Source organism: Agelaius tricolor, unplaced genomic scaffold (assembly GCF_023055355.1).
Source record: "Agelaius tricolor isolate 1412-34295 unplaced genomic scaffold, bAgeTri1.0.p SCAF_12, whole genome shotgun sequence".
Classification (NCBI taxonomy): domain Eukaryota; kingdom Metazoa; phylum Chordata; class Aves; order Passeriformes; family Icteridae; genus Agelaius; species Agelaius tricolor.
This window is the reverse complement of record NW_027269272.1, coordinates 6,916,406-6,937,518: the sequence shown is the minus strand read 5'-3', so window position 1 is coordinate 6,937,518 and position 21,113 is coordinate 6,916,406. Positions and strand designations below refer to the sequence as shown.

At 45.3% G+C, this 21,113-nt stretch overlaps 1 protein-coding gene across 1 annotated transcript in view; it reads left to right on the top strand.

Moving 5' to 3' along the window:
• VPS8 (VPS8 subunit of CORVET complex) overlaps positions 1–21,113 on the top strand; it is a 64,305-nt gene that overhangs the window by 19,510 nt on the left and 23,682 nt on the right. Inside the window, exons 17-34 of the mRNA XM_071437355.1 lie at positions 1,009–1,099; positions 2,168–2,214; positions 2,369–2,458; positions 2,854–2,900; positions 3,393–3,615; positions 4,355–4,444; positions 5,548–5,599; positions 5,855–5,897; positions 6,465–6,537; positions 8,395–8,514; positions 9,075–9,146; positions 11,576–11,695; positions 12,783–12,839; positions 13,183–13,265; positions 14,531–14,615; positions 15,586–15,684; positions 18,578–18,667; positions 19,102–19,148. Of these exons, the coding sequence (XP_071293456.1) occupies positions 1,009–1,099; positions 2,168–2,214; positions 2,369–2,458; positions 2,854–2,900; positions 3,393–3,615; positions 4,355–4,444; positions 5,548–5,599; positions 5,855–5,897; positions 6,465–6,537; positions 8,395–8,514; positions 9,075–9,146; positions 11,576–11,695; positions 12,783–12,839; positions 13,183–13,265; positions 14,531–14,615; positions 15,586–15,684; positions 18,578–18,667; positions 19,102–19,148 (1,529 nt within the window). The remainder of the gene's footprint in view (positions 1–1,008; positions 1,100–2,167; positions 2,215–2,368; positions 2,459–2,853; positions 2,901–3,392; positions 3,616–4,354; positions 4,445–5,547; positions 5,600–5,854; positions 5,898–6,464; positions 6,538–8,394; positions 8,515–9,074; positions 9,147–11,575; positions 11,696–12,782; positions 12,840–13,182; positions 13,266–14,530; positions 14,616–15,585; positions 15,685–18,577; positions 18,668–19,101; positions 19,149–21,113) is intronic.

Sequence of the window (21,113 nt, the reverse complement as noted above, 5' to 3'; positions counted from 1 at the left end):
TTAAGCAGTGACCTTCCCCATTTTTCCTCTTGCTTAGGTTGCTTTAGGGCTGTTGTCCTCATCTATGGTTATAGACTCCTTCACATGACATTGTATCAGGACCTTGAATAGGATATGAACAGTTAAGCTCTGTTGAGGTTTTAGTTACCATGGCTGCTTCTCTCTGCCGGTTTTGTCTCCTGCCATTCAACACTGAATTTGGTTTAGAGAGCTGTAATGAAGAGTCTTGCTCTGATTTATAATTTCAGGCACAGATTTTCCTGGAATTCCGAAGTCAAACACAATTTGTTCTCTGAGACAGCCCCTTCCTAAATTCCTATATGGTTTCTGCTGTGTAGCAGTTGTGCCTCTATCGCAGGGGACTTAACTGAGAGTTTGAATTGAGTGTGTGGTGATGAGGGTGGAGCTGAGAGTCACTTCTGGCTGCAGGACAAGATGCTGGGCTGAGACCTGGACTCTTTCTTCTCTCCAGCAGCTCTTTGACACTGACCTATCATACCAAGGCCAGTGGTGCTCAGCCTTGGGTGTTAATGTTCCTTAAAGCAGACAATACTTGTGACTTGTGATCTACTTCAGTCCTTGCTGACTGTGAGCTCAGGAGAAAATAGGGGATAGGATGAGTACATGCTTTGCTGAAAGCATGGCAGAGTTGTTTGCTCTAAGCTGTTGTGCTCCAAGTGATGAGGCAAGGATGGGGAATGGAAAATGTTTATCCTTTGTTTATCAGACAGTCAGTAATGCTGGGGGTCGTCATCAACACCTGACTTAAAATGTCCCCCCATAGGGACTTGATGTATGGGGCCTGACATTTCCTAGTCCAGCAGAAAGTGTCCATTGGAGAGAATCTCGTTGAGATCCTGTCCTTTACTGCAGTGTGGTGAGAGCTTCTGAGGTGTTGTGTTGCTTTGCTGTCAGGAACCATGACCCACTACTGGGAAATACCACTCTTAAAGGGGAGGGAGTCATCTTTTCTGCAGCTCTGAGGCCCAGTATTCCTTGTTATTTTAGAGAGTTGACCACCTTCTGAAACAAGAACGTCTCACAGATGCCCTGGCTCTTGCTTGGTCCTTTTATGAAGGTAAAGCAAAGGCTGTTGTAGGTAAGTTTGGACTTGTTTGCTTCTAACTGAAACCTCTGGGGATGGTTTTAAATATCTGCACATCCAGGAATCACTTTTTTAGGGGAAGAAAACAGATTTGAATTGAATTAAGAAGAGAAAATAGGATGTGTTGCTTTGAGTTTGGCAGAAGCAACCTTTATATGGAATAGTTTGATTTTTTTATTTTTTAAACTAAAGTCCTTTTACCAGCTCATATGAAAGTCAGGCTTGATCTGTGTGTGACTCCATGCTTTTGTCACTTTGCCATGAAGGAGGTAGATCCAGATGTTGAATATCCAACCTGCTAAAATATTCCTGAAGGCCATGCATGACCTGTAGGTATCTTCCAGTGTGATTTTCTGTCAGCTCTGCCAAGTAGGTGCTTTGATCCAGGTCTCTCCTATGACTGTACAAGGAGCTGAAAGAATCATGCTGGCTTTTGGCACCACATTCCTACAAAAGAGGTTGCTTGAGAAGTATGTTAATTATGCCAGAAACTGCCACTTGTGTGGTCAGATTTGTACTGGACACATTGATTTTACAGCACATAACTTCTGATGGCTTTGACAGTGGGATGCAAGTTCCCAGGACAGGATCCTGCTGTGAAATTGCTGGTGTATGAAGATGTGTTTTGTTTTAGTGCATGGATATAGCACAATAAAGCAGATTGTAATGCTTTGAATAATGAAAAACTGTCTTTTTGAATTGGCATTTATATTCTCCCCTTTTAGTGCACTTTATTCAGCTTATTTGCATCAAGACTTCCTCCAGTAATCACCCTCATGTACAGTCTTTGACAGCTCTCCATTAATTATTCTCTCAGTATTAAACAGCACTCAGAACTGTTCTTGCCATTCCTGTGCTGGAACAGTCTTTAAGTGAGGAGAACAAACCTTTTGGAAGAAGAGGGGGCTAAAAGTAGAGCACAAAACTGTGTATTTACATATCCTGACCTCTACATCTCATGGGTAGTTGTGTTAGCATCTGAACTGTGGAGGTTTTTTATTTCTGCTGGTAGTTTAGATGAGAAAAGCTTTGGTTTTCACCTCATTCCCTCATTCTTTCTAGGCTTGACTGGGGACACGAGCAAGAGGAGAGCAGTCATTGCTGACAGAGTGAGTCCCTGAGCTCTTCCCAACTGGATTTTCATGTGTGCTGGTGTGATACTGTGCTTACAGTGCTGCCAAGCCCCAAGCCAGGCTGAAATGTGCTACCAAGCAAGGCCTCAGTATAGGATTTGAATGACTTTTCTTCTTTGTTGTAATTCAGATGGTAGAAATCCTTCTCCATTACACCGATCGGACTCTGAAGAAATGTCCTGACCAAGGAAAAATCCAGATTATGGAGCAGCACTTTCAGGTATGGTGCTCCAGAGGATTCTTGTAGAAAACCTTTGGCTTTTTTAATTAACTTTGTTTTGCTGCAAACATTACTTGTCTATTTTTGAAAAAACCTTGCTGTGGTTCAGCTCAGCTCTCACCTGTTGTATGCCCTCACAAAATCAGACTTGGGTATCGTGGGTGGCAGAGCAGAACCCGTGTGCTCTCTGTGCTCTGCAGGAGTGTCAGCAGAGCTTTTTTTCCATGTGCAACAGCATATGGAAAACCTGTAACTGTGCCAGCTACCAGCTGAGTCAGATACCTCATTGTTTCTGCTCTGTGTTGGCCAGGCTGCCTTTCACGCTTTTCAGGATGTGCTGCTTGGCAGGATTTTTGCCAGTCAGTCCCTACAACTTGGTTGTGTTTGTTCTGCAGGATGTGGTGCCTGTCATCGTGGATTACTGCCTCCTGCTGCAGCGCATGTAAGTCTGCCCTTGCTGGCCTGTCCCCAGGGCACACCCCAGCAGCCCAGGTAGCCCCCAGTGCTGTTTCCTGTGACACCACGTGGTGTAGAGGAATTGCATCAAATCATCCCATGGCACATGTCACATCACAGGTCAGAGGAGTGCCTAAAAACCAGCACTGAAGTCAGGAACCCACTGCTCACACAAAACCATCTCTTAAATTTCCATTGATGTGTTGAGGAAGAAAAGTTGCTTTGAACCAAGAACCTGCCTTGATAGCTTTTTCTGTCATTCTCATTGCTTCCCTTCTAGTAGCACTTTTTTTGCTGTAACATCCCTAGCTGATTTATGCTGTTTAACTTGCCTCACTACAGGAGCTGGACAGGGCATTCAGTTCCTGAGCCTGGGAAATACAGAGAAAATGGAGTTTAATTTGGAGCCTTTGGAAAGTAGATAAGCAAAGAGATTTCCATAAAATTATTTGATAACTAAACTTCTCCTTCCTCCTAGGGATCTATTATTTAATCAGATATATGACAAGATGAGTGAGAACTCTGTAGCCAAAGGCATCTTTCTGGAGTGCTTGGAGCCATATATCTTGAGTGATAAGCTGATGGGAATCACACCTCAAGTGATGAAAGACTTGCTGCTTCACTTCCAAGACAAGAACAGGTTGGAAAACTTGGAAGCCTGCATTGTACATATGGATATCACCAGTTTAGACATCCAGCAGGTGAGTGGTTGTGTTGCATACTGTATTGAGCTCCTCTGAATAAATCAGCAATTACAACATCTTGTGCTTCTAAGTGTAGCATGGCATGTGGGGTTTCCCTGTGTCCCTGGGATCAAATTCATGGAGTTGGGAATTGTACAGTGTGGCTGTGTTTTGTTCCTCCACTTTTTGTCCTGGCCTAGGTTAATGCATCAGCAGCTGGACATGTTGGAAAATCCTGCAGGGTTATCCCCAGTCACTGTTTCCCATTCTGGGTACCTTAGCTGGCATCAAAGCACAGCTAGCTGGAGCACAGAAGGCTGGAGTTGTGTTGGATACTTGGATACTTGCTTTTGCACAGCAGTTAGTGGAGCAGGGAGGTGTTCCTGCTCAGCAGTCCTGTTTCTGATGCCATGGCTTTCCATTTCAAGGGTGAAGCTGCTTGGAAACTTGATGTTATGATTCACTAACCCAACCAAACTACTGCAAGCAAGGTTTTTTGAAGAAGTGGAATTTCAAAATTTATTCTTTAACCTCATATAAATGCTAGAATCTAGACAGTTAGATTCCATGCTTGCTAAGTTGAACACTCCTTTGGGGGGTTTGGGATTTTCAGAGAGACTGGTTCTGAAAGTGGAAATTCTCATTCTGCTTTAAGCTGTACTCTTGGATGAGGGAAGTGCAAGGACAGGGCCTGGGGAGTGAGAAAGCTGTGAGCTAGGAGCAGCTGTGTAGCTGGGCTTGCTTTGGTGGCTTGCAGGTGGTTGTGCTGTGCTGGGAGAACCGCCTGTACGATGCCATGATCTACGTCTACAACAGCGGCATGAACGACTTCATCAGCCCCATGGAGGTAGGAGAGCTGCTCCTGCACCTACTGGGATGTTCTTCCTGAGAAACAGCATTTCAAACCCAAAGCCTTCTTTTATTCTCTGTATTCTGCCTTCTTGCTCATTTCCATTGCAAGGGGGGAATCATGTGTGATATGTGCAGTTTATTTCACTGGATGCAGTAGAGAAGTGATTTGTAATTACTGTGCTTTAGAACACCAAATTCCCTGCTGAGGTAGAAATCCTCTGCAGAATTAGGGCAGGAAATACAGTTATGTTAATAAAATGAAAAGGAAAAGCAGCAGAAGATAATAACATGATTATTTAAGGAGACTGCATGTACACAATTCATACAAAAGGCCAGAAACAGCCCTTGCTTGAGGCAGGCCTTGTTCTGAGCACTTGGAAGAGATCTCTCAGTAGGAAGCACAGGACTCACTGTAAGGCTCTCTGAAGGCTCTGTTGATTCTGCTGGTTATTCTGGAGATCTGCCAATGGCTCTATAATGTGTTTCACCATGGAAGCACTGCTGGTGTTTTCTCAGTAGTGCTGAAATAGAGAGTTGGGACCATTAGAATGGGAAAATCTTCACCTGCCTAAGTTTTAGCAGCTGTAATCTCATTTGATTTTTCTAAGGAAGGAGGCTCTTTAGGTGATCATAATTTTAAAAAGGACTTCTGAAAACCGAGCAGCAGCTCTATGAGTACAAATAACTTTGCTTTCTAGAGGCAAGTGTTTAGAAAATCCTCATTCTACATGCCCAAACTAGGCTCTGGTGACCTTGCTGAGTGGTGGAAGTGTTTGCTCCAGGATATACAGGAACAGGATGTGGGGCTGGTGGGTTATGCTCTGGCTGACCTCTGGGACTGCTGAACATTGCTTTGCTTTAGTGTGGCCTGTGCTTAAGGTTAGAGATGATGGAATGAAAGCTGTTTTTTTTCATAAAATCAGCTGTAAAAAGCATCTTTTGCCATGTCTTGGAGTCCTCTGTGCCTGTTAATTAGAAGACACGGTGATAAAGAGTTTCTGTGGGAAGACACCCCACTGATCTCTGCTTTGAAACCACACAGGTTCTTTGCTTTGAGCTTTTCCAGCTGCTTGAGCACTGCCTTTTTTCTTGTTACAGAAGCTGTTCAAAGTCATTGCTCCTCCACTGAATGCTGGAAAGTCTCTCACAGGTACAGAATGCTTTCCCTTTTAAGGTTTCTACTTTTGATACTTGATATTTTGAATATCCCTAGTCACTTCCAACAAAGAGATGCAAAAGGGAATGCATACCCAATATAAGGGTCTTGGAGAAGAGAAGAGTGTTCTTGTACTGTGTGTAAAGCTGCTCTACTTTGTATGGTAAACTCTGGTTTTGTGGGAGAAGAATTGCATCTCTGCCTCTTGTCTTGGTGTAGAAAGGGTGACAAATAATTTTTGTTTTGTAGATGAGCAGGTGGTGATGGGCAACAAACTGCTTGTGTATATAAGGTAAGGTCCTTCAGAAAGTGTGAGGTGTTGTCTAGTGGTGGCCCCAGATTTTAAACTTGCAGAACCTTATTGGGAGCTTCAGGTTCTGAGAGATGGTGTAAAATAGCAGTGGGTACTCACTACAGCTCACTTAAATTTAAAATCCCTTTCTGTTGCATGTGGTGTGCATGAATAGGAGGGATCAAGTTGGAGGCTTAGAGCCCAAGTTACTGCTGATGCACATTTTTAATTTCACTATTTGGTTTTGTTTTGTGTGAGACACAGAGCTCCTTGACCAAGGGCTCAGTAGCCTCATGTTATGTAGCAGGCCATGTTCTGCCCTGCCTTTTGGGATAGCTCTGCTCAGCTGTTCCTTGCTGAGTTCCCTGTCATTTACAGGAGCTTGCACAGGAGGGATTCATTAGTGAATCTCCTTTCTGGAGTCTGTGCAAGATTGTGAAGTTACCTTCTGCATTACTCCAGCCTCCTTAAATTGAGAATTTCCTGAAAATTAGGTAAAAAAATGAGCAATTCTCAATGTCTTTAATGTCAGCTGCATTAAAATGCCTTTCCTCTCCTTTTCTGTAGCTGCTGCTTGGCAGGCCGTGCATATCCATTGGGTGATATTCCTGAAGATCTGGTGCCTCTGGTGAAAAATCAGGTGAGAAACCTCTTGGAAGGCAACTTCCCCACACAAGGCTTTTAGAGGAAGCTGCATATGTCTTATTTCATGGGTTTCCAAGGGAAAGCTATTATCAGTCTGATACTGCATCTTTGTGATAGGAGTGTATCCTGCTGTAATTACAAAATTAGTTTTTAATGGATGAAATCAAACAGTTGTTGCAGTCTGAACATTTAAATGTAATATTTTTCTTCCAATTGTAAATTGGTGGGTGGGAACAGAGAGTTCTCAGTGATTGGGTTTTTTGCCTTATTCTTTACCACAGAGTCACCAGAAATGTGTAGCTGTTTCTTCTTTGTAAACTTAACTTTGTCAAATATGGGAGAGTCTTCCCTGTTTTTAAATGCAAATAACACTGGATTGACTCTGGGGAGAAATGTCTCTAAGTAGCTCTTGGTTGTAGGTTTCTTGAAGGCTTTTGACTCCTTTGGACTAATCTGACAATTTGTTGAAACAGGATGTTACTTATCATTGCTTTTTGTGCTCACAGAACTTCTTCCTAAGTTTCTGGCTAGCTTTAAAACAAATATTTTTCTGTGCCTCTAGTGTTTCACATCAGTTTCAGGGTTCCAGTGAGAAGGAAGTGCTTTTTATTTTGCACTTTCTCTTTCCAGCACAATGGAACAGCCAGTTTTTGATTGTGGGGTGGATTTTTGTTTGTGGTTTTTCTGTTTTTGGATTTTGTTTCCTAGTCCAGAGCTTGTAGCTCTATGTATGTGGTAGCTCTGGGTTCCTGCAGCCTCTTTCCTTAGCAGCTGTGCAAACCAGCCCACTTGACTTTGCTGGGCCAAGCACTGCCTGTTGCCCTCTCCCAAGGTTGTTGGGCTGCCTCCTGCTCAGGCTCTGAGGGCAGGCAGGAGCCCTGCCAGCAGCAGCAGCCCTGGGAAGAGCCTTCAGCCTCTCCTTTCTGTGGTTCCTGAGAGCTGTGTTTAAGTAACACCTTTGTGTCTGGTGGGTTTGTTTTGTTTTCTTAAGCATTCCCAGCTGCCAGAGGTCAGCAGGGAAGGTGTGGATCTGACAGGCAAGCTGCTAAATTCTGCTGATTCACTGCCACTCTGCTGCCAGAAATTGAACTCAGAGCAGGACTAAATGGGGGAACATCACACTTACAGAGGGTGGCTGGGAGAGCACATGGCCTGACAGTTTTCCATGGGATCCCAGTGTGTACCTGACACATATTCCTGAGTGCTGCTCCAGCCTGGAGCCACCTGCTCCCTTGCTGCTGGCAGCCAGCTCTGCTGTGAGCCTGGCTGAGACACCTGCAGCTGGCCCTGCCCTCTTGGTTCCCTGGAACAGTCTGGACACCTCTGTCAAGGGCTCAGAAAAAGGAGTTGATTTTGGAAGATGCCCTCAAATTTCATGAACTGCAAAGTCAGTGGAAGAGACAAGAGTTGAAAAGCACCTCAGTCAGTGCTTGCAGTGCCAAAAGCTTTGTGCCTCACAGTGAGGGGGCAGATTGACTGGCTCTTCCCAAGTGAACTGCTGACAAGGAGAGGAGCTGTGCCCTGGATAAGGAGGAGTTGCACAGCTTCCCAGGAAAGCTGCCAGGAAGGGGGAGAGGGAGTTTTCTAATTTCACACGCTTCTGTGTGCAAGTATAAATAAGCCTTTATTTTTGTTTGATCTTAAGTTTTGATTGATCTTAAATTGGTTGGTGAGTGTTAGGAGGGGCTGACAAGCAACAGAAAACACCACTCAAATACGAACTGATGGACTCCCAAGGGCTTTAAAGCTCAAGTACAAAGCAGATAACAGTGCTGCTTTCCCACACACTTGTGCTCCCAGTTATCTGAAATCCATAGGAAATCTGCTGTCTTTGCTTGCCTTGTCCTGTCAGGTGTTTGAGTTCCTGATCAGGCTGCACTCAGCTGAGGGCTCTGTGGATGAGGAGGTGTATCCCTACGTCCGCACCCTGCTGCACTTCGACACGCGGGAATTCCTCAACGTGCTGGCTCTGGTAAGAGACTCTGGCTTTCTGAGAGGAAAATGCTCTGCCAGTTCTCCCATCATCACTGGGGTTCCTGTCAATAAATCTGTGCTTTAGCTAAACCAGGAGTTCCTGGCTCAGGGCAGGAACAGTTCTGGTGCTTTTCCTATGAGATATCAGAGGGAATCACAGCAGTCCTTTGTGGCATTAAATACAGAGTGATGAACATGACAGTACACAGTGAAAGTTCTGACAACAGCTGTCTTTAAAACAGAGGAAAAACAAGAATAATATATTTGTAAAGAGTGTTCTAGTGCCTGTCTCTATCTCCTGCATGGTAATCTGTCTTTCTTACTTTCCAAATTTCTGGAATTTCCTATGTCTATTTGGACCCATTAATTTTACCTGAACGTGTAATAATCATTTTGGTAGTTACAAAAGAAGAAATTATATCTTGGAACCTGCTGTTTAGGGATATGCAGAGAAAGGACTTAAACTAGCATTGTCTGTTTTGTGATGTGGCTGCTGCTTTGTGTTTGCTGGTTTTCTGAGAGTTTCTGCTCAAGGTGTCAGTGCTTTGCCTCTTGCAGACTTTTGAAGACTTCAAGAATGATAAGCAAGCTGTGGAATATCAACAGAGAATTGTTGACATTCTTCTGAAAGTGAGTGTGCCTAAAAATGAACTGTTTGTATCTGACTGAAGGCATGCAGTGCTCTGCAGTGCAGTCTGTAATCTGGAGGAGGTGTTTCCAGTCCTGCCCTGGCTGACACCTCTCAGAAGGTGCTGGGCAGGAGCATGGATTCACCTCAGCCAAAGCTGTAGGTTGGATATTCAGAAGTGATGATTGATGCACCTTGAATATGCTGACAGAGAGGTCTCCTTTCCTGGGTGGTGCTTTGTCAAATTTCTCATCTCTGCACTGTTAAGCTTATTTTGATCTGCTTCTCATTGAATCCACTCCCTGATGGCTTCTGAGCCTGAAAAAGGTCCCAGGTAACCTGTGCTTGGCAGGGTGCCACTGCTTTTCTGCTGAATCCCTGCTCCCTGTGCCTGCCAATGCTATGTTTGGGATGCAGCATTTCCAGGATGACAGGCCTATCTTTAGTTTAGGAGAGAAGAGGAATGTCAGTTACCAGCCTGGTGCTCTGGAAATCACTTGTCACCCCCAGCCCCTGTTCCCAACAAGGGATGTTCCCATTAAAAGCTCTCACTGCCAAGCACTGTTTGCTTTCCCCTCCAAGCTGTCACCATTAATCATGAGTGACTCCACTTGGAAGCTGTTTATGTATAAACCTACCATAAGTAGCATTTCCCTGTCCCTGTCATCACTGATAGATGTGACAAGGGCACGATGAGTGACTTGGGTGGCAGTGCTGCTGCAGTGGGTGAGACAATGCCATTGTGAGGGGTTTCTGATTGGCTCTGAGGGCTGTTTTAGCCCTGTGCTGGCTCAGCTGCTCTGCTTTGTGTCCTGAGCTGCTGTTAGCAGGAGGTGGCACACTACAGCCATGTTCCAGAGCTGCTGGGGATGTGCTCCTGTCATGGCACCAACAGCAGGAGGGCAGCTTTGGAAGGGCTGCAGCATTGCACCTTCAGGCAAACAATGTGGTGTTAAGAAAACTGTCAGTCCTTTGGTCTGGAATCTGCTGTCCTTTTATCTAAAAGTTAAAAACTCTTGAAGCTTTCAATTTAAATTTGTCACAAGCAATAAAGAAAACACCTAGGAAGTAGCTCTGCTTTTGAAATAGTTTGGTAACACAGACATTCTGCTAATGCTCATCAAAACTTTGCCAAATGAATCATCTGTGTGGCTGGTCTGCAGCCTCTGGGAAGTTGCTCTATGCCAGGGATGCAGTATGTTCATCTTCACATAGCCTGACAAGGACCCAGTTTGTCAAAAATAAAGCTAAAATTAATAAAACACTCCAGATATTTCAGTGGATAATATTTAATAGTGTTAGGTAGTGCTGTTCTGACTAAGCCCTGTAAGAAATAGCCTTTTTGGACAGAAAATGAAAACTGAAAAAGAATGATTACATTAGCTGGTGTCTCAAGCAGAGCTCTGCTTGATTCTCTAATGTGTCTGGCCTGCCTGCCTCTCTTGTGTCACAAAACCATTAACATCTCTTGGGGTCTGGAACTCTGGGTCACTTGAGGAGATCAATTGACTCCCCCAGCTCCGAGTGAATGAGATGATGAACTGTGAGCTGCTCCATGGGCTTTGCTGCAGCAGTTCTTAGATCTTAGCTGACAGAGTTGTCCAGGTGATGGATTTCCTTCCAGCTTAAACACACTGCCCTTAGAGGGGACTCTCCAAACAGGGGCATTTCACTTTCACTTGGGGTTTAGGATTTTTTGAAGCAGGAGACACCAAGTCAGGACACATCAGGCTCATGTTTTTTACACCAGGCAGGTGAAAAGCACTTCTTGGGTTTCCAATCCCTTTTGTAGTGAATCTTAGATATTACTTTTTTCTGTAATTTCAAGTCAGCACAGCCACAAGTTTCTCTAAATGTTGTTAGACTAACGCTAACATAATGTGAGAAAAACCTTTCCCCAAACCTGCAGTTGTTTCTTAGCTATTAGAGTAGTTCTTTGCATGCCACAGTTGAAGTGGTAATGGGGCTTGAAATTAGGTGTTTGGGGTTGTTTTCTCCTATAATAATTGTCCTTTAACAGTGTGACATCATTTCTCTGCTCAGAAGCTGTTCCATGTCCCATGATCAACACAGGCTACAGAGGCAGAGATAAATGTGGTTTTGGAGCCTCTTCACACCTGAAAAACAGGGACATGCAAGAGTTCTTCCTTTGAGTAGAGGGAAGAGAGGTGGAGCCTCTTCAGCTTTGGGACAGAAGTGCTTTAGCAAGGAGCCATCCACTGCCTGTGTCTTCAGGTGACACAGCTGAATGTTGGGGAAGGGGACTTGTGTTTGACCTTCAGGATGGACTAACACCAGGAGGTGTCTGGGGCAGGAGGAGACACAGTGGCTCACAGGGAGTTCTTCTTGCCCCAGTTAACTTTCCCAAAGTCAGCTGCAGAATCAATTCCTTGTGGATTTATTTTTCCCTTTTGTCTCCAACATTTCTCAGGTCATGGTGGAGAATTCTGACTTCACCCCATCACAGGTTGGCTGTCTCTTTACCTTCCTTGCCCGGCAGCTCGCCAAGCCCAACAACACCTTGTTTGTCAACAGGACACTGTTTGACCAGGCAAGTATTCCTGAGTGTGTGTGACATTCCAAGCAGGATGCACCTCTGCAGAAAGTGTGCTCAGTGCTGTAGACTGGAGCAGATCTGGAGGTACTGGTGCATTATAACCAGGTGGCTGGGCTTGCTGGGCTGTTGCTGTGGTTTCCTGGGAGAAGAGAAGGACACACCATGGGAACACAGTACATGGTATTTCAGCTTGGCTGGAGCTGTGGGACAAGCAGCATTGCATCCTAGGAAGTGTTCAAGGCCAGGCTGGATGAAGCTCTGAGCAGTCTGGTCTAGTGGAAGGTGTCCATGCCCATGGCAGAGAGGTGGAACTGGATGGGCTTTAAGGTCCCTTCCATCCCAAGCCAGCTGACATAAGGGGTATCAACTAAAATTACATTGGTGAGCTTATAGAGCACATAAGTATAGTTGGTAATTTTTAGTTCAGCTGGCCACTACCTTCTCTGCTGTTTGAAAAAGGAATTTACACCAATGTATGCCCAAAGCTTGCATGAGTTAACTTTGTATCCCAGCTTAAGTCCCAGAAATTCCTGGGACTGAGGAGGAGGCTTCACTGTCTGCAGCAGTGTTGCTGTGATGATAATAGGGATATATGAGCACTAATAGAAGTGAATTAGGATATATCATGTCCTTGGTCCTAATTTAAGACTGAAGAACTCTGTGGAGCCTAAACAGATTTGGATTAAACAATTTTATTCCACATATATGAAATGTTATGAATTACAGAATTTCCTGTTTTCCTGATGAGACGGCATAGTCCAGGAGAGTGGGTCAGTGTAGTGATGCCAGCTGTTTGGTGCATAGTCTGAAGCAGAAACTTGGGGTTCCCTGAGTTCTTCTATATTGCCTGGGTTCCCTAAAGTTTGGTTCTAGATCCTGATGCAGAGTCCTGTGTTTCCCTCTCAGGAGTCTTTCAGCAGTTCTCTGCCATTCCAGCATTCCCAGTTTGGTTCCAGGTACATTCAGATGGCCCTGTTGTGTGGTGGTTTGCTGTGCCACTGCTGGTGCCCAGGGTGTGCTGGTGAGTTTGTGCTCCCAGCTGTGCCAGCCAGGCCTGGCTCACAGCCCCTCTCCCTGGCAGGTGCTGGAGTTCCTGTGCAGCCCGGATGACGACTCCCGGCATTCCGAGAGACAGCAGGTAAGAGCCTTCCAGGGATGCTCCTTGGAGCACCCCCAAGGCCAGGCTGTGGAGCAGAATTTGGCCTTGGGAGTGAGAATGGGCATGGGAATATTGGGCAGTGCTGGGCACAGCAGGAGGGAAGGGTCCCACCCCAGCACTGCCTGCAGGAACAAGAACAGAGGCAGGAAAGTTCTCATAAGCTCCTGTCCTTCCTAGTTAAAGGACAATCCATTAAAAAATCGATAAAGTCAGCCCTGTGTTCTTACCATGTTTAATGGAGCAGGAGCCGTGGACTTGTGGTGGCACTGGCTGTTCAGCTGTTGTTGATGCCCTGGACATAACTGGTGTTCAATCCCTGCAGGTCCTTCTGGAGCTGCTCCAGGCAGGAGGGATTGTGCAGTTTGAGGAGAGCCGCCTTATCCAAATGGCAGAGAAGGCTGAGTTGTGAGTTGCTGGACACAATATATAAAAACTGCCTTTAAAACTCTTCCACAGATCTTTCTTGGCTCCACTTTTCTCATTTCTACTTTGTAACTGTGTTTGGGGTTATTTTCCCTGTGCATTCACATAGATGTTCACATTTAGTTCCAGACTTTCTTTCCTGGGTGTTCTCAGAGAAAGCATTGTTAAGAAAAAAAGGGGTAGAGCTGTGGAAACCCTTCAGGAGAAACCCTGTGGGACTTGATGAATTTTAACTTTCCCTATCCTAGAGCCCAGGCTGTGTTCAGAGGTACATTTGTCTATTGGAGTGCTCTACCCTTGGCAGATGGAGATGCCTGGCTGGGGTGAGACCCACAGGTGGATTTAAAAGCATGAGGGGGTCTGGAGCCACCCCCATGGTACTTGTAGGAGATACAAAAACAGTGTCTGGAAAGGCTGAAAATTTCCAGCATCTCCTTTAGAAGTTTTATGATTCTGGAAAGAGTCTATCATGCCAGAGCAGAGCCAGCCAGGGAGGGCATCTTCATCCAGGCCATGAGTCTGGGAGTTAAATGAATGAATCCACCATGCTACAAAGGACCAGAGGGAGAACAGTTGGAGGTGTGCCATGCCTGTTCTCCTGGGTGTCCTAAAAGGAGTAACTCAATCAAATTTTTCAGAGTCTTTAAAGACATTTTTTTTCTCCTTGCTTCAGAGAATTTGACAGCCAGGCCCCCCAACTCAGCCACTTCCATCAGAGCTGAAAGAGCTAAAGTGTAATATTAATTATCAGACTCTTGATTTGGTTTGATTCAGTTACATCTGATTTTATGTAAAGTCTCAAGATATTGAAGATGTTTATTAAAATGTGAGGGTAGGAAGCTGTGTCATAGCACATTGTTGAGTCATGTTCAGTGAATTTCTTCAATTAAGTGTAGTGGATTGACCTAAGTTAGAGCAGAGTGTCATGGAAACAAAGATCATCTCTGACAGCAGAACCTGGGAGACCTGATTTCATTAAGAGTTGTTATCCTCTGTCCCTTGCCTCTCCCCTTAGTAACTCCACTTTTCTCTGTTCTGTGTGATAATTTCCCAGAAGAGGGAGCTTGATGGGCAGCCCTGATGGGTTGAGGTTGGCCCGAGGCTGGTACAAAGGGCACTCCAGCACTCTGGAGCCACCCAGCCTGTGTGCTGAAAACTACAATGTAAGACACTTCCAAATGCTGCCTGTCTGTTGTGCTGGCTCAGCTGAGTGCTTTTCCTGACCTGGGAAGTTTCCCTTCTTTCAGCTATCAGATCTGTGAGTTCATGTATGAGCGGCAGCTTCGCTATGACAAAATCATCGGCTGTTACCTGCGGGATCCCCTGAGGAAGGTGAGGAACTCTGGTGCTCCTGGCCTTGCTGCTTCCTGGCCATGCAGCCTGTCCTGCTGGCCACAGTGACTGGGCACAGCTGCCTTGCTCTTCTAGCATAATTACCTTGAAAATGCCCTCCACAGTTCAGGTTTCAATTCAGGTAGTCAAAGCTGTTTGTGTTTGTCTAGTGGAGAGGAGCTGATTTTTTTTTAAGTTTTAGAGTTTTCCTTTATCTTTAAATCTAGTGCTAGTACATCAAACCTGAGTGCAAGGTGGGATTTGCTGCAGATGTGGCTAACTGCAGTGCTTTTTTGTTTGTGCCATTGGTCCCCATGTTTCTTCCCCCGGACACAGGCTCTCTGCCCTTACTATCTCTCTGCCATTACCTTCAGCATGCACACCTGCCACAGTTTTTGAGGTGTTCTCTTCCCTACCACCAACAGAAGTTGGGATGAGAGTCTGGCAAATGTGACCTCTCCAGGTCCTTATAAATCCACAATGCAGTCAGAAGAGGAGGTTGTGATAGTGAGGTGGCCAAAAACCATGACACAGGAGAGCACCTGAGCTGAGCTGGGGACAGTGCAGGAGAGCCTGGGGGAGAGGCCAGTGTCAGGGAGGAGCTCAGGAATGTGCTGGGAAAACTGAGTGTTTGGCAGTGTTCTCTCTGCCTGGGCTCCTAGCTCAAGTGTTGTCCTGTCCTTTTTCCCTGTGGGCAAGAGTGAGACATTTCTGGTTGGGGAAGAACAATTCTCTTTGACCTCAGTGCTTAACACATTAGCATCAGCTTCCCCTTGGCTCTCTTTTCCTCCAGGAGCTCTTTAGGGACATAGAGCCTCCCTGCAGATAACTCATCCTGACCTACTTGGAGAAGACTAGACTAGCCCTGAGGTCATGCCAAGGCTGCTGGAAACACTCTGGTTTCCAAAAGCCAGTGCTGTCAGTGGTGCTGCAGAACACACTGCAGCATTTATGGGTTTGTGCCTTACAGGAAGAAGTTTTCAACTACATCCACAACATCCTGTCCATGCCTGGCTACAGTGCTGAGGAGAAGCAGCTGGTGTGGCAGAAAGCTTTGGACCATATAGAGGTAGGTAGGGTCTATCCTGCACCCACAGTCCCTCAGCTCCTGATAATGGCTCTTGGATGTGCTGGTGCTTTTCCAGAAGCACCAGTGTCCAGTGCTGAGTCACAGCTGTTGAGACAGCTCTGACATCAGCTCAGAGCTCTCCCACATCAGTGTAAGTGCCTCTCTCAGTCAGGCTGCCTTCCTGGCCTTCCTGGTTTCAAGTGCTGCTCTTTGGATAATGGTGCCTGCTCAGGGGGTGATGGGCAGTGAGTGCTGTGGAGCAGGAGAGGGATCCATTAGCAAATGTTCCATCTCCTGAGCATGCAGCAGCAGCAAGGCAGGGTATGGACATCACTGACCTCACAGGCTCTGGGATCCAGCTCCTCATCCTGATTCCTTACACTGATAAGTGCATTCAGCCTTGGTGCCCTGGCACTGCTAACCTGGGCAATGATGGGATTATGACTTCTCTGTAAGACACAGGTTGCTGCTAGACTTCTCCAACTAATAATTCTTCCCATGTTTTCAGTCTCTGTCAGCTTCAGGGGATGAACATGTCTGAAATGATTGTCCAGTCAGTAGATATGGGGAATCTGTAATATTTCTAGTTCCTATAAGGTGCTGTCAGTTCCCACCAGGGTGATCTGGAGATAAGCCAGGAAAATAATTCTGTCTGTAAAACAAGCCTTGCAGACAGCACTCCTTAGCAGAAAATGACCACAGAATCTGTATCCTGTGAGGCAGACAAAAAGCTAATGGGCACATCCAGAGTACTTTTAGTTTCTACCAGCATCTGCAAGTAGTGCATGACTAATAAGAAAATGGACCAAGAGGGAGAGTGATTCAAAAGGTAATGCACAAAGAAACCCTGGGAATGCTGCTGCCTGACACGTGGCTCCCTGAGCTCACAGCCCCTCTCCAGAGGCACTGGCAGAGCTGTGGGACTGGTGGGGATGGTTCTGCTGGGTCTGAGCAGGCCTGACTCATTGCAACCTCATCAGAGCAACTGGTTGGGCAAGCTGCAGCTGCTGTGCTGCTTCCTTCCTCTGCTGCATCCCTGGTCCCCCAGAAGCTGCTGGGCAGGTGATGGGCTCTGTGGGTCACCTTTCTTAGGTACTGTCACTGAGATCAGCTCCCTGATTCATTTTGACATCTTCTATTTCCCAGGATTGGTAAACCAGGTGGTTTAGCAGCCTGATGGCTGCTATGGGCTTTTGTCCTTTTCCATTGTGTTAATCCTGCTCTCAGACATTCAAAAGACTTGGAACAGTAAATAATACTTTACTTTACTGGAGTGAAGCTGTGATTTCAGCTGTTAGGACAGCTGTCATTTGCTGAGCTATGAATGCAGCAGATCAGCCTCTTCAGGCAAAACCAGCAGTGTCTGGAGAGGATTTTCTGGTGATTGTATGGCAGAAAGTGGAGCTTGTGATCAGTGCCACTTTTAATTTTTCCCATCATCTCACAGCCATTGTTCATTGATGTTTATCTTTAAAATATAAACTCTGTTCTCTTCAGTCACACAAGGGTCCTTTTCTACCCTCATACCCACATCCCTTGTGTCAGTTCTGTCCCCTCAAGGGCTGTCTAAGCAGTACCATGTTTGCACATTGTTCAGACCTGGGAGAGAGTAGAAACCCAAGCACCAAACGTTTTGCTGGGGGATGGACTCTGAAGGGTGCACTGATTGCAGACCAGCCTGGCAGTCCTGCCTTCAGCAGTCCTGGAGACTCCCAGGGAAGGTTTGTCCAGAGAGAAAAGTAGATGAAGGCAGTCCCACTGCATCCTTTCTGTGTCCCTCTGCACTGCTGTGCTTAGAGAGCTCCTGGGTGCTTTGGACTGCCTGGGTTTGTGGGGACACAGTGAGGGGCTGAGCTTGTGCAGTGAAGCTGTGGGGTCAAACACTGCAGAGCTGCTTCTGGAGCAGGCAGGTTTTCCTCTGGAAACCTCACCAAAGGCATCAGCTGTGACAGCTCTTCTTAAAGAGCTTGTGGAGTGGTCAGGCTCTTCCTTGCTTCCCTTTGTCCCAGTCTGTTGCTGCCATTGCCTGTATTCAGTGGCTGCAGTCTGTCTGGAGGCCAAGCAACTGCTAAGGGACTTGTTCAGTTTGGGATTTTCCCCAGATGTACATTTCTGAAAACTTTCTTTCTTTACTGCTGTAACAGTTGGTTTTGTTCTGTAAAGAAATGTTTTCTCATTTTTAGGTTCAGCAAGGGCTTTTGGGACAGGTTAGCAGGTGCACAGTGTTGTTTTGCAGCAGTTGCTTCTCATTTATTTGGAAGGGTTAGAAGCAAAAAGCTCACATTGCAGGTTGTGTCAACTTGTAAGATATGAAGCCTTTTAGCTCAAGCTTGACAGAAAGCAGACCCACAGGCATCTAAATGATTTTTATTTCCTTGTATTACTATAAAGAAATTGCTTTTTCATGTCTGGACAGGTATCAGTTATGGGTGAACAGTTGCAGGAAACTTGCTTTAAAATCTCTGATTTGGTTCAGTTAAACCAGGTAAACACTGTTTCCATTGGACTGAGAAATTCCCAAGGCTTGGTTATTTCCCCTTTCCTGCTGGCTCACAGTTGGCACTGGGAATGTCTTGCTGGCAGGGGGTAAATGCAGTTGTCAGAAACCTTAATGAATAACTTCCTCTCCTTAGGACTGAGGTGGGTTCTTGGTGAAAGGAGTTTTGTATTTTTCAAGGCCTTGTGTGTAGCAAAAAAATCAACTTTCAAAAATCCTTTTTTACCAAATACCCTTCTATTTGTTCTCTACTTCTCTTTGTGCAATGATGTTTATTGTCTTACACTTGCATCTCAGCAAAGGTGCAGTTACAGTATGGATGGACTCGGTGATGCTGCATAATTATATTGCCTGTGAAGTCAAAATGAATTAATTTGGTTGTGTTTTCCCCCCAAGGAGCTGCTGGTGCTGAGCCCAGGTAAAGCAGCTGACCTGGCAGCCATTCACTTCAGCGAGCAGCTTGAGAGCATCATCTCCAACCTGCAGGTGAAGTGTCAAACTCCATCAGTGTGGGGCTTGTGTACAGGAGGGATGTCATTCCTGTAGGAAATGATTGCTAAGAGTCATGGGGAGGTATTGCTGTGTCAGAAACAGAAGGCTATAGCTACTCACTGATAGGAATGACTACATCTCAGTTATTTGGCCTGTTTGTGGAATTCTGGCCATAAAAATGTATAAACTCAGAGCTGCTGGTTGCAGCTTTTAGTTGGGCTTCAGTGTGGCTTGGAGTCCCAGAACTGAGCTGTTGTCAGCCGACCACATCCTCAGAATATTTGTGCAAGACATGCCTAAAGCAGCTCCTGCAGCAGGCAGCAGCTGGGAACTGTGTTTTCTTCAGTGGATGTAGTTCAAGGATCACTGTATTTAAAAGAAATCACATTCTTTAAAATAACAATACTGTGTCTCCTCCTGTTGTACAGGACCAGTTCTTGCTCTTCCAGTTCCTGAGGAGTCTCCTTGATCCAAGGTATGTAGAAAGTTGGACTGTTCACAAACTGCAGTGTGCAAATGGGGATTCAAATCAGTTCTTTGAAGCAGTGCATCACCAGCCAGCCTGTGGCCAAGATCAGGCTTAGGACAGGTGCCCTGCTCCTCAGGGTGCCCCAAAAGAAGCACTGTGGGGAGCATCCTTCAGGGGAGTCCCTGCCAGCTCTCTGCCTGGCAGCTGCTGTGGGCTCCAGTGGAATGTGCTGCCTCTGGCATGGGGGGAGCTTGGGCACTGCTGCTCCAGAGGGCTGTGGAATGGTTACCTGGGGCTGGAGCACCCCTTTCTCTTCTCAGCAATGGCAGCTTCTCTTCCTAACCCACTGCTTTGGTTACTTGACTGGGGTGCCTGAGTTTAACATAAACAGAAGAGCATTTTGGTCAACTGGCATTTTTAATTTCTGTCTTGTTTCAGAACTGCTGCCATATTTCACTGCAAGTTCCTCCTTTTAACTACTTGCTTGCTCCTTCTGTGCCTGTTCTTTCAGTGCTTCAGCACTGTGTTCCCTTTCTGTTAAATCAGTATCAAATGCCACAATACATTTATATATGCACAGCTCTAGTTGCTTTCAAGCAATTGTTAATGCAACTGAGAGAGAGATCTTGGTTGTCAATTAATCACAAATTAATTGTGCTTTATGAAGAGGAGGAGTAGGAAAAAGCAATATTATCTAAATCCAAGTGTCAGTGTTTCAGTTTTTGTTGAAGTGGAATAAAAAGTGTGCTTTGGAAGGCAGAACCTGGAATTAATCAATCACCTCTTGGATTTTAATGTAAATTAAGGAAAAAATCTACCAACCAAAGCCAAAACCCCAAACATACATTTTGTTCTTTCCTGAGTTTTACAGACATGTTTGTGTGGAAGGTGTTAATTTCCACACCTCCTGTTTTCTCCAGGGTCAAAACAAAACAAAAAATATCTTGGTTGGATTTTATAGGAAAGAAATCAGATTATTTAGTTAATCATTGATTAATTGAAAAAAAAAAAGTAGTTAAGCAGAAATGAAACCCAGCTGGATGTTAAGTAGGACTTTGTTTATGCTGTGATATCACTTGCACCTAGTGAAGGTAGTAATTAACCTGGATTCTAATCTTATGCACAGAGTGCCTCCCGTAATCTCTGAGTAATAAACATCTCTAATTTCACTCTGCCATAATTAGAGCTAAATAGACTTATTCCTCCTGTAGTTACCTTCTGATCTCAGGCAACACATGATGTGTTCAAACCAGCAATGGGAAACAAGGTTGTGCAGCTGATCTCCCCACAGCTCTCTGCTTTCCCCCAAGGATGCTGTTCCATGTGGTGCACTGGGCCTCATGGCTTCTTCCTAATAACACTCAGATCCTGAGGTCTGTTCTCAGTGCTGGGAAGTTGTTTTCTTCTAAAACCTATTGAAAGGAGCTGAACTGTGCCCTAGGAGAGGCAGGGAGGGAGGTGAAATCTTGCTCTGCAGCTCTACCTGCAGAGGCACCTACACTTTGTAGTATATTTATACATAAAATAGTGGTTAGGCTCTTCTGCAACATCTGTCTCTTTTCATCCAATCTAAATGCTTATATGCTTTTGTGAAGCAAAATTTTTGTCAAAGTAAAGATTCTTAGAGCAGTAAATGAGCTTTTTAAGGTCTCAAATACAAATGATTGCTTGATCATATGGGGACAAGACTCATCATGCTGGTCTAGCTATCCGAGTTGGTGGAATTGCATTAGGGATTAATTTGGCCCATTTAATTTAGCTAGAGATTTATTTTTAAGGAGGTGGAAGGGGGAAGGGAGGAAACAGGGTTAACAGGAATTGCCTGGGGAAATTAAAACCAAATGTCTGAATGTTTGTAGCATAAAGCAGCCCCAGGAAACAGAGAATGAAGTAGGGATTGCTCAGCTCATTAATCACAGTCTTTGCTACGTTTCCATTTTAAACTCTAGAGTTTTTCCTCTAAAAAACCCC